The following is a 12915-nucleotide window of genomic DNA, read 5'->3' on the forward strand; positions in this document are numbered from 1 at the left end:
ACAGATAGCAATACTATAAAGTAGGGATGTCCGATATTATCGGCCGACCGATATTATCGGCCGATATCGGCAGTAAAATGTGATATCGGAAAATATCGGTATCGGTTTAAAAACAAAAAAAAACAATAACAATATTTGTTATATATATATCCAGTGAAATTATTAGTTACCTGAAATTATTCAGTTTTTTGGACGGGGAAACCCTGCATATATCGGTATCGGTTGATATCGGTTGATATCGGTATCGGAAATTAAGAGTTGGACAATATCGGAATATCGGTATCGGTAAAAAAGCCAATATCGAGCATCCCTACTTTAAAGTATAGATTTAGCTGTACAAACAGCCCCACGTCTGTTTACATTTCCTGGTCCTCTTGAGATTAATTAGACTCATCCCAGTGGCCGCCAATGTGTTAATGAGAACATGCCTGGACATGTCAGTTGTGTCAGTCAGTTGGGTTTCAGTTTATTTCCTCAGTTTGTGTCCGTGACCACAAGTAAGTGTTAAATGTGTGTATTATGAAGATGTTTAGTTATTGTTGGTGATTTATATCATAATCGTATACGTTTACCATCTGTTTATGTAGCAATTTACCAGTAATTTGTATAGAGTGCATTTCATGTCTATCCTATCGAGTAACATTTATGTTATATTTCTGATTATAGTCTTTAGTATCTGTTTAGCACTGTGTATCTCCTGTAATTACAGTAAGTTGTTAGTCCCACTTGTGAGGTTTATGTTAATTATAGAGAAAGTATAGTATAGATAGTAGTGGCAGAGTTCATAATAGTCTCCCTCACCTGGCTCTCAGTTCCATCGTCTGTGGGCTCATAAAGGTCACTAATGGCCACAAACCTACAGGAGGAGAAAAAGACACAAGGGTTTGGATGATATCTTACCTCATATCTGTCTCGTATCTATCTCACATCTGTCTCATATCTGTCTCATATCCATCTCATATCTGTCTCATATCTGTCTCGTATCTATCTCATACAGTATCTATCTCATATCCATCTCCCATCTATCTTATATCTATCTATCTCACATCGATCTCATATATCTTGAATCATTGACGTGTGACATCACGTGTGACAACGATGTGTTATAAACCACAGATGAATAATGTATAATGTGTTAACAATCAATCACAGGGTATCTGCAGGTTTCAACAAGTTCATCTCCCGACAGCCGACATTTTGTGACTGTTGGGAACTAGGCTACACTGGCACACCCACTTCTAGTGAATGACGCTAAGCTAGGCGCTACACTGGCTGTTCCCTAAGCCTAATGCATGCACAGAGAAGAAAAGGGTATGCATCTGCTTGTCTAACTCCAGGGTAGATGGCAAATAAGCTAATTTCCCAAAAAGTTGGCGTGTTCCTTTCAGACTCTTTAATACCCTGCAGATACCCTGCAATCAATCATTCTATCAATCAACCAGCAATTGCTGAGACTACAGTAGGGCTGACCCCTATCAGTCGATTAGTCGACTAATCGGTCGAAAGGAGCCGTAGTCGACTAGCCAACCTCTTAGTCTAATACAAAAAAAAAATATTATAATTTTTATTTTTTTATCATTCTTTCCAAAAGAAAAGAGGCCTAGAAGCGTGGCTAACGCTAATGGCACGCATACCAGAGGCTAACTGCCTACGAAAACAGGCACAGAGGCACTGAAAGAGGATTTCACCCATCTAATGAACACACTAGACTAGACAAATATCAAGATGTATCCATCAGTGGACCAATTGCATGCTTTAGCAGAGGACAAGAAGCCTTCAGTCGACTCCTTCAGACATTAAGCACCCCCCCCCCCCCCCCCACAGCCTAAATGGAATGATACATTTTTTTTAAATTATATATATATTTTTTTTTGGTCGACCAATAGTCGACTAACGGAACATTTTGGCCAATCATAGTCGACCATCCAAATCCTTAGTCGGGGACAGCAGACCCTAGACTACAGTAACAGTACTGACTTCTGGTCGATGGGCTCCAGCAGCTCCAGGGCGGGCTCTAGCTCGGCCTCCGGCTCATCGGTCTCCACCGTGGTGCTGACGATGGCGATGTATTTGCCCTGCGCCGCCACATTGTGGGCGTAGGAGATCATACACACATAGATGTCTGGAGGAGAGACGAGAGGGCGAGAGAGATTAGAGCGACTCAGAGAGATCGTACACACATAGATGTCTGTAGGAGAGACGAGAGGGCGAGAGAGATTAGAGCGACTCAGAGAGATCGTACACACATAGATGTCTGGAGGAGAGACGAGAGGGCGAGAGAGATTAGAGCGACTCAGAGAGATCGTACACACATAGATGTCTGGAGGAGAGACGAGAGGGCGAGAGAGATTAGAGCGACTCAGAGAGATCGTACACACATAGGTGTCTGGAGGAGAGACGAGAGGGCGAGAGAGATTAGAGCGACTCAGAGAGATCGCAAAGGTCACTAGTAGACCGATGTTTGATCAGCCGCCGTTCAAAAGGAGATCTTCATGTTTAGTTGTTTTCATTGCCACTAGGGAGAATGGATCTTGGTAAATGGCTCCATTTATATAACAGCTTTTATCCAAAGCGCTTTACAATTTGTTCCTCACATTTGACCCGTTCACACACCGACGGTGGAGGCGACCATGCAAGGTGCCAACCTGCCCATCGGGAGCAGTTCATAATAATAATAATAATAATAATAATAATAATAATAATAATAATAATAATAATAATAATAATAATAATAATAATAATAATAATAATAATAATAATGCATTTTATTTGAAGGCGCCTTTCAAAGCACCCAAGTTCGTCGTACAGGGTTAAAAACAAATACAATTACACACAGTAAAAAACACAATATTACAACGTTACACAGTTATAATAAACAAAAATGGAATTAAAGTGAATATGCCTGAATGAACAAATGTGTTTTGAGACGGGAAACAAAGGTGGGGACAGTGGCGGCTGGCCACTAGGGGCGCTCGGGCACCGACCCCCCTGGTGAACCCTGGTTAATAGAGAGAAGAACAAGAAACATTTTTTGTTTTGTTTTTTGTTTTATAGCCCTATAAATAATATAAACATGTTTAAAATGAATAATATTTACTCATTTTAAGTATGTTTGTGTTTCCAATGCACAATATAACGTTAATATATAAAATAAAAAATACTCGTTTTCCTGAACAGGAAGTGACTCACTCCTGCCGCATTTCTCCTGCCGCATTTCTCCTAGCCGTATTTCTCGGCCCGGGCTAGACGCACTAGCGCTCTGAGTGCGCGTCACTGTTTCATCGCTGTATCCGTCGCAGCCAATCAGTGCGTAACACGCTGTGCGTTGAAATATGATGTTTATGATGGAAGCCGGGCGCGATTTGAAGCGGTCTAAGCAGCAGCGTCTATAATTTTTTTCCGTAGCAGCATTTTTTTCCGTAGCCGCATTTCGCGGAGACGCTCTCTCTGATTGGCCAGCGCCAGTTTCTAGGTTCTAGGTTGTTTCCTAGGTTGGTAGACTGTGTTGTTGTGATGCAGCTATTTGTCTTAGAGCGTGAAGGCAAGTTCTTTCGACGGTTAAGCTTAGGCACTCTTTCAAAGTTGGTTAAGGTTAGAGTTTGTCTTAGAGCAGGGCGATAGAACGCCAGGTAGTTTGCAGGCTGTTTGATGAGGAAATGGGCAAAGACACAGCTCTTCACAGTACTTGTTGGTTAACAACAAGCTATATGGATGCAGTGTGGACAACTGGACATGCATGGACAATGGACATCAACACAGTCTGGACAGTGGAGTGGATATACTTTATCAAGCCCTTCTGCCCTGCTGGACCACTGTGCGTTTCAACTTAACAAGGTATACTCTCTCTCTCTCTCTCTCTCTCTCTCTCTCTCTCTCTCTCTCTCTCTCTCTCTCTCTCTCTCTCTCTCTCTCAGAGAGAGAGAGAGAGAGAGAGAGAGAGCTGTGCGTGTTTGTGTTGGGTTATTGGAAACGTGGTTGCATTTGACTGACTGTGATCATATATTGATCGATGGCAATGGTGATAATATTCGCCAATGCGTGCCTTGTACATGTTTGCAAAATGTTTGGTATAGCGCCCCTAGTGGAGAAGAATCCACCAGCCGCCACTGGGTGGGGAGGTTGTCTATTGCGCAGATGTCTCACGGTAGGGAGTTCCAGAGGCGGGAGAGAAGGCTCTGGATCCCATGGTAGTCAGACGGGAAGGGGGAGTGACAAGTTGGAAGGAAGAGAAGGATCTGAGTGACCGAGAGCGAGCGTAAGACTGGAGAAGTTCTGTGAGATGAGGAGGGGCTAGGTTATGGAGGGCCTTGAAGGTGAGTAGTAATATCTTGTAGTCAGTGCGTGACTTAACCCTTATGTCACTGGTGTTAGGGTCTAGCGACCCGTTTCAAGGTTATAATATGTAATAACTACCATGTAGTTGATTTTATTAGAACAAGGCTTTATGATATCCTCCACAACACATATATAAGCACAGCAAAACTATGTTTCACCATTTTTAAAATTCTGAAGGTATCTGCAGAAAAAAAGGTACGACTGTGGCGTTAGGGTCATTCTTGACCCGGCAAGGTAAAACTATACTATAAGAATACTAAATATAAATAAATAAAATAATAATAAATATACTAAACCTTTTTCCAGAAGTTATATTCTAATATTGTTCTATTATAGTCAGAAAACATTATTATCTATGGGTTTCACATTTAGTATATTATGATTGAACAACCTCATTTTCATCTTAAAAATAAGGGACATGATGTGTCTCGGGGGCCATAAAATCAAATTACAATGGGATGATATGGTTATGAATGCATATAATGTTAGTTAGGATTTAGTATTAACTTGAGTGATACTCCTTTCTTTTTAGTGGTCAGGACTGAGTTAGACCCCGGGTCAACATTGGCCCGCTAACAACGGTCAGTGGTGCCTATTCCTAACACAACATGAGGGTTAACAGGCAGCCAGTGAAGTTGGTGGAGAACAGGAGTGATGTGGTTGATGGAGGGAGTTCTAAGGGGTTAAGTGTCTTGCTCGAGGACACTTCGACACGCTGCCCGGGAGGAGCGGGAATCGAACCGGGAACCTCCGGATTACCAGACGACTGCTCTACCTCCCGAGCCACTGTCGCCCCGTCTTAATGAATGTGCTAGGAAGGACTGGTGTGATAAAGGTGCACTTCTGTGTTTTTCTACAAAGTCATGATGACGACTAAGAAATATCAATTCGTTTATGCAGCGGTCTGTGGATACAGGAGGAGATCGATCTCCGCAGGAGCAAGGGTTGCTATAACAACCTCTCAGAGCGACAGCAACTGCAGCACAGTCATCAGAAACACACCACGAGACAAACGTCTTCATCATAGATCATCGATCGCTCGAGTCTATTGGAACCGGTTGACTAGATTTTTGCCACTCCGGTGAATCTCCCGAGGGATCCGGCCTCTCTTGGCTTAACGTTGAAAATAGATTGTGTTTTAATATACTTGTGCTGTTCAAGTTGGTCATGAGCAGTAAAACTCCTGTTTTTATACATAAACAGGTTGTTTTTAGTAATACTGTGCACGGGCATTACACTAGAGGTTCCAGTAGTGGGCAGCTTGAATTGCCAGGTCCAAAAACCAACGCTTTAAGGAGATATTTTATTTTTAGAGCATTAACTCTTTGGAATAACCTGCCTCAAAACCTCTGCTGCATTTACAGTAGATTAACTTTTTTTTAAATAATCTTAAATTGTATTTAAAACTGTATTTTCTTTGTTTTCTGTTTCTGTGGTTGCATGTAATTTTAGCCATCTTAATTGTTAGTTTCATTATGCATTGTGTGTTGAGTACTGACGTTTAATAATTTTGCTTTGCAATAATAATTGTTTTTGTATGGTTTTTTTTGTGTGGACCCCAGGATGACTAGCTGGTTACCATGGCACCAGCTAATGGGGATCCGTAATAAAAGTCAAATCAATCATCTCACCTGACTTGCGGTTGACCTGGTTCTGAGGGATGATGATCTGGCAGGAGTTGGCGTCGTTGGTGTTCTTGATGGGGTGGCTGAGGATGCAGATCAGCCGGATCACCTGGCCCGACTTGCGCACGCGGTCCTGGATGTAGCTGGGGTCACAGATGAGCTGCTTACAGCGAGCCACCTGGAGCAGAGCGGAGCGGAGAGAAGACCACAGACTCAACGTGACCCGTTCCAACGCAGCGTGCTCTTCTTACTCATACTGTTTGCAAACAGCAAGTCCTCTTTCTTTCCAGAGTTCAATTAACGTGTCTCTGGCTGTGTGTGACGTCAACTTGTCAGCATGAAAATAACCGCACCAGGATATAGCTTAGCAAATATAGCTAATCAGACGTGGTTGCTTTTGGGGATTTGGTACACAACATACCCATTTATTATTAAAAACATAAAGTCAGTCTCATTTCTGCTCATTGTGTGTACATGTGTGCTCTCTGATTTTGACACAGGAACTTCTGTGATCACAGAAATAAACTACTTTCTTTGGAAATAGCTTTGACTCAATCTCAAGACATTCTTTCTTTGTCTTTCTATCATTTTTCTCCCATCACCCAATTTAGTCATTTAGCCAATTCCCTTCCTGGTCGTCGTTGCACACATTGCTCCACTGTCAGTCTGTGGAGGGTGTGTAGACTATCACATGCTGCCCTACTCTCGGTCTGTGGAGGGTGTAGACTATCACATGCTGCCCTACTCTCGGTCTGTGGAGGGTGTAGACTACCACATGCTGCCCTACTGTCGGTCTGGGGAGGGTGTGTAGACTATCACATGCTGCCCTACTCTCGGTCTGGGGAGGGTGTGTAGACTATCACATGCTGCCCTACTCTAGGTCTGGGGAGGGTGTGTAGACTATCACATGCTGCCCTACTCTAGGTCTGGGGAGGGTGTAGAGTAGACTATCACATGCTGCCCTACTGTTGGTCTGGGGAGGATGTAGACTATCACATGCTGCCCTACTGTCGGTCTGGGGAGGGTGTAGACTACCACATGCTGCCCTCCTGTTGGTCTGGGGAGGGTGTAGAGTAGACTATCACATGCTGCCCTACTGTTGGTCTGGGGAGGGTGTAGACTATCACATGCTGCCCTACTGTCGGTCTGGGGAGGAGGATGTAGACTACCACATGCTGCCCTCCTGTCGGTCTGGGGAGGGTGTGTAGACTATCACATGCTGCCCTACTGTCGGTCTGGGGAGGGTGTATAGACTATCACATGCTGCCCTACTCTAGGTCTGGGTAGGGTGTAGACTACCACATGCTGCCCTACTGTTGGTCTGGGGAGGAGGATGTAGACTACCACATGCTGCCCTACTGTCGGTCTGGGGAGGGTGTGTAGACTATCACATGCTGCCCTACTGTCGGTCTGGGGAGGGTGTGTAGACTATCACATGCTGCCCTACTGTCGGTCTGGGGAGGGTGTAGACTATCACATGCTGCCCTACTCTAGGTCTGGGTAGGGTGTAGACTACCACATGCTGCCCTACTGTCGGTCTGGGGAGGGTGTAGACTATCACATGCTGCCCTACTGTCGGTCTGGGGAGGGTGTAGACTATCACATGCTGCCCTACTGTCGGTCTGGGGAGGGTGTAGACTATCACATGCTGCCCTACTGTCGGTCTGGGGAGGGTGTGTAGACTATCACATGCTGCCCTACTGTCGGTCTGGGGAGGGTGTGTAGACTATCACATGCTGCCCTACTGTCGGTCTGGGGAGGGTGTATAGACTATCACATGCTGCCCTACTGTCGGTCTGGGGAGGGTGTGTAGACTATCACATGCTGCCCTACTGTCGGTCTGGGGAGGGTGTGTAGACTATCACATGCTGCCCTACTGTCGGTCTGGGGAGGGTGTATAGACTATCACATGCTGCCCTACTCTAGGTCTGGGTAGGGTGTAGACTACCACATGCTTCCCTACTGTCGGTCTGGGGAGGAGGATGTAGACTACCACATGCTGCCCTCCTGTTGGTCTGGGGAGGGTGTAGAACTACCACATGCCTCCTCCTCCGATACATGTGGAGTCACCAGCCGCTTCTTTTCACCTGACAGCAAGGAGTTTCACTGGGAGAACATAGGCTAACGTGTGTGGAGGTTCACACTATCTCTCCCAAATCCCCTCCCTGCTGAACAGGGGCCGACCAGTAGGAGTCGCTGTTTGCAACGGCCAGGACCCCACCGGCTTTCCACCCGTGAACACTGACAAATTATGTTCATAGAGACGACTGCCCAAGCCGGAGGTACCGTGGCGCTGATAGCCGGATTCGAACCCAGAGTCTCTGTGGTGGTAGACGAGTGCTTAGTCCTCTACGCTACCCAGCCGCTCCAGCCCTCTTTCTTTCCTGTGGTAACTGTAGACTGCTGTTGAAGGTCTTTCTGGGAAGTCACATGTCCTATCTCAATGAGACGACTCTTGGGTTTAAATAATGGTTAAAGGTGCTGTATAGATAACATTCAGCCACTAGATGTCGCACTAGAGCACCAGCATGTCCTTTATCCAATCCGGTGTATTCCATGTGGGGAAATGGGAAGTAGCTAGGGGAAACATGCAACATGTAAACAACAACATTCATTTTTTTCCATTTAAATCTTTTTTTTTTTATGATAAATATTTTTGGGGGGGAGGGGCAATCAATTATGAATGAGAAATTACTCAACACTGTAAATACATGAATTACTTGTCCAATGTTTGTTGTCAAGTGTAGATATGTGACAGAGCCCAGCAGTTCGTGGCACAAGTCTCCCTCTGTAATCTTTCAGATCTTTACAGATTATGAAAGTACAGAATGTAAGCTTTCAAATGATGTGTCATACATTGAAGAATTGAAGATTTTTTTTTATCCACTTTTTCTCCTCCTGTTTTTCTGTGTTTTTCTCCCATCCCAATTTTAGTCGTTATGCCAATTCCCCCCTCCCCTTCCTGGTCGTTGCTCGCATGTGCCCCCCACTGGTCAGTCTAGGGAGCCCTGAAGTCTATCAGATGCTTCCTCCGAGACAGCCAGCAGCATCTTTTCACCTGCCAGCGTGGACTCTCATTGGTGAAGTGTAACGTGTGGGAGGTCACACTACCCTCACCATCTCCCTCCCTCGCTGTGCAGGCGCCCTGACCGACCTGTAGGAGTCGCTGTTTACAACGACCAGAATACCACCCCACCGGCTTCCCTCCCGCTGACTCTGCCAATCGAGCCAGTATGACGGCCGGCCAAGCCGGAGGCAACGCTGACAGCCGGATTCGATACCAGTGTCTCTCGCGTTGGTGACGAGCACTTAGTCCGCTGTGCCACCTAGCCGCCAGAATTGAAGATATTTGAAGAACATAATGCTTATTTCAATCTAGTTAAACCTCAAGTCTCAGAGCAGAGAAAAACGGAGAAAATCCAATCTAAGGTTTGGCTGCATTTTTAACACCTTGGCAGTCAGGTACTAGGTGTCACAAACTGCCTTTTTTAAACAAAAGCTTTTACTATTTAGAGACACTATAACTGAATGTTCTTAAACATTCAAACTGTGATAATATGTGATACAGATTTTCTTTTAATAAACATTTCAATACTTTTCTCGCGATCTTGACCTCCAGACACGAGTCTCTTAGCGCCGGGCCCGGTCACATAATGGTCACAGATGCATAATGAAGAACAATAGAGGTGTTGTGATTATATATACCTCCCCCTCAGACTTCACTCCCACCACGTGTCCGTCTTCCATCACGATCTCTTCCACCGGTTTGTTCAGCATGTAAGTTCCGCCGTAGATCGCACTCAACCTGGACGTCACATGAGAGAGAGAGAGAGAGAGAGAGAGAGAGAGAGAGAGAGAGAGAGAGAGAGAGAGAGAGAGAACCCGTTTCTAGTGTGCGGTTTTCTTTTTCCTTGAAAATCTAGACTTCCACAGCTTCCAGTGCACACTCCTATACGCAGAGCTGAGAAAATCCAATCTAAAGTTTGGCTGCATTTTGAACACCTTGGCAGTCAGGTATATAGGTCTCACAAACTGCCTTTTTTAAACAATGGTTTTTATACTATTTAGAGATACTATAACTGTTAGCTGTTACAGTAAATATGTACGTCGTCACAGCCTCTGATACAGCCCCAGAGGGCGAAGATCTGTACCAAATTGAGACATCCGTGACCAAATTTAGTTAAGACGGTTTTAAAATGCGACTATAATGTTGAATTGGGTGCATACAGAGTATCACGAATAACCAAGAATGTTTCTTGTCTGACCATTTATGAGTTATGCAGTGATGTAGTTATCTGTAAAGTAAACCGATTATAGCTTTTTATGTCTTTTCTGCCCAAGGAAACCATTGCTTTATGTCGGCGGTCCAACATCGTTTCCATGGACACGGTGAATAAACAAGTTGTTTCCATGTTAATAAACAAGGCTGCACAGACGGCATGAAATAAAATTACTCAACTTTCAAAAAAACGTTGGTTCTTCTTATTCATAAAAGAGACACAAGAAATGGTCAGGGGGCAATAATATAATATTATTTACTCAATATCTTAAGGGAAAATAATAAGAGTATAGGTAACACCGGTTAGTTTACTTTAGGCAGAGGTGTGGAACGGCTTCCAACTATCTGCGTAGGAGAATGCTTTTATTGGCCACTGGCCAGTATTCATTTTTACATTAGAATATTAGAATGTTCACTTCTTAAAGTTCTCACATGAGTACGTCTGATTATACTCTAGCAATTGTTTTGCAAACAATGTGTTATTATTTTTAGTAGTAGTAAAGGTAGTAGTATTAGTAGTAGTAAATAAAAAAAGTAGTAGTATAGTAGTAGTAGTAGTATAGTATAGTAGTAGCAGTAGTGGTAGTAGTAGTAGTATAGTAGTAGTGTGTGATTAATTGATTGATTGAAAACTTTATTAACAGATTGCAGAATGGGTACAGTACAGTACAGCTCAATACATACAATTGTTAAGGGGATGCAGACGAGAGAAAGACTTTCGTCTTGTTTACATCAGGGTCCCCCATTTTCAATTCATCGTAACATATATGACATATATGACATACAGATAGACAGTACTGCTACATCTATACATTTATGACATACCAGATTTGCAAATACAGTACTGTTTGTGATACGAAAAGAGTCCAGAGAAAAAGTATATACATTTGACGTAGAAACTGTACATTGGAGGAGGTTGGGTAGGTGGGGGGGGTACTGTACATTGGAGGTGGGGGGGGGGGGGGGGGGGGGTTGGGTAGGAGTCAGGTCAAGCAGTAGTCCGACCAGTTTGTTTTGAGATGTTTGTAATTTTGTTTTTAGCGCCTTTGAGGTGCTTTGGTACCATGAGGTGCAAGCATAGTCGTAGTACCCTTGAATGAGTGCTCCTGCCAGAGTCTTCAGGGTATTCTTGTTTACCAGTGAGGAGATCCGGTACAAGAATCGAGTTCGTTGGTTGAGTGTAGTAGTAGCAGTGGTGGTGGTACTAGTAGCAGTAGTGGTTATGGTAGTAGTAGCAGTAGTGGTTATGGTAGTAGTAGTACTGGTATCACTGCAGTATCAGTACACCTGTTGTGATGCAGTCAGACAGGAACAGACCTGGTAGTAGTAGTAGTGGTTATGGTACTAACCTGGCGAAGCCCTGCGGAAGCTCTCCCAGGCCGTACAGCGGGTAGAGGTAGGGGCTCTTCCCGTACCGAGCCAGGGATTCACTGTATAGTTTAATGCGATTGATGGTCTCCAGACAGGCGACATCGAGGTAGCTGAGGGAGAGGAGAGAACCACATGATCAATAGGTGTAATGAACAGAGGCGTGAGGCCGCCTGTGATCGGATGTTCCGTCGGCCCAAGAGGACCGCGCTATTCCGACTAAAGCCTTCCTATGAATTCCTGGGGCCGAAAGGAAGATTCCATCATTCTAATCTCTGATGTACTTCATCAAATTGTCAGTCAAACGATTTTTGACGGCGGTCAGTGACAACATACTAGTATTACTCATTAGTCATTACATCATTATTTCATTACATCACATCGTTATATATGTACAGATACATAGATAATTAGATATACATATAGGTATACATATACATTTATATATACATATAGATATACATATACATTTATATATACATATACATTTATATATAGGTACATATACATTTATATATAAATATAGATATACATATACATTTATATATACATATGCATACATACATCATTAGTAATTGCAGGGTAACGTGTATGAATACATACATATATTTATACATATACATATACATTTATATATAAATATATACATATACATTTACATTTATATATACATATACATCATTAGTAATCGCAGGGTACCATATGAATACAGCTGTGTGGCTATGTACAACAATGTCTTCCGATATCAGACTAAATGTCCAGCCTGCTCTTACTCGTCTGTCCTGTAGAGGGCGAGGGCGTGGCCGGTGAAGTCGATGACATCCTGGCCAAGGTCAAACTTCTTGTAGACGTCCCTCATCGTCGTGGCGGTGGGGTCGACGCCCTCAAAGGTCTTGGGGTCATTCTCGTCAAAGTTGGCCACAAAGACCAGGAACTTCCGGAACCTCCGCTTCTCGAACATTCCCATGAGGTCTGGACGGTCAATCATAAAGGACAATCTCGGGGTCACAAATCAAATCCAAATCTTATGCACGATCGCACCATTATGGTCGCACCGTTTCATTTCATATTTTATCATTTTATTGTGGATCCCCATTAGTCTACTACACCAAAGTGAGACTACTCTTCCTGGGGTCCAAACATTAAAAAAATACAAACACACACAAAAAAAGTCAAATAAAAATATAAAACCACAAACATTTAAGTACTCACGAGAAAACATCACAATGAACAAAACAGTGAATAAAAGCTCACTCAATATTCATAAGTTAGATATCACAATTCTCAACCATAAAATACAAATGACAT

General features: G+C 43.6%; 1 protein-coding gene across 1 annotated transcript in view; it reads right to left on the reverse strand.

Moving 5' to 3' along the window:
- gdi1 (GDP dissociation inhibitor 1) overlaps nt 1-12915 on the reverse strand; it is a 39296-nt gene that overhangs the window by 2791 nt on the left and 23590 nt on the right. The window contains exons 4-9 of the mRNA XM_084334070.1: nt 12381-12579; nt 11589-11720; nt 9666-9765; nt 5967-6138; nt 1978-2122; nt 802-856 (exon numbers count right to left, since the gene is read on the reverse strand). Coding sequence (XP_084190196.1) covers nt 802-856; nt 1978-2122; nt 5967-6138; nt 9666-9765; nt 11589-11720; nt 12381-12579 — 803 coding nt within the window. The remainder of the gene's footprint in view (nt 1-801; nt 857-1977; nt 2123-5966; nt 6139-9665; nt 9766-11588; nt 11721-12380; nt 12580-12915) is intronic.

This window comes from Notolepis coatsorum, assembly GCF_963971535.1.
Source record: "Notolepis coatsorum genome assembly, chromosome: 17".
Classification (NCBI taxonomy): domain Eukaryota; kingdom Metazoa; phylum Chordata; class Actinopteri; order Aulopiformes; family Paralepididae; genus Notolepis; species Notolepis coatsorum.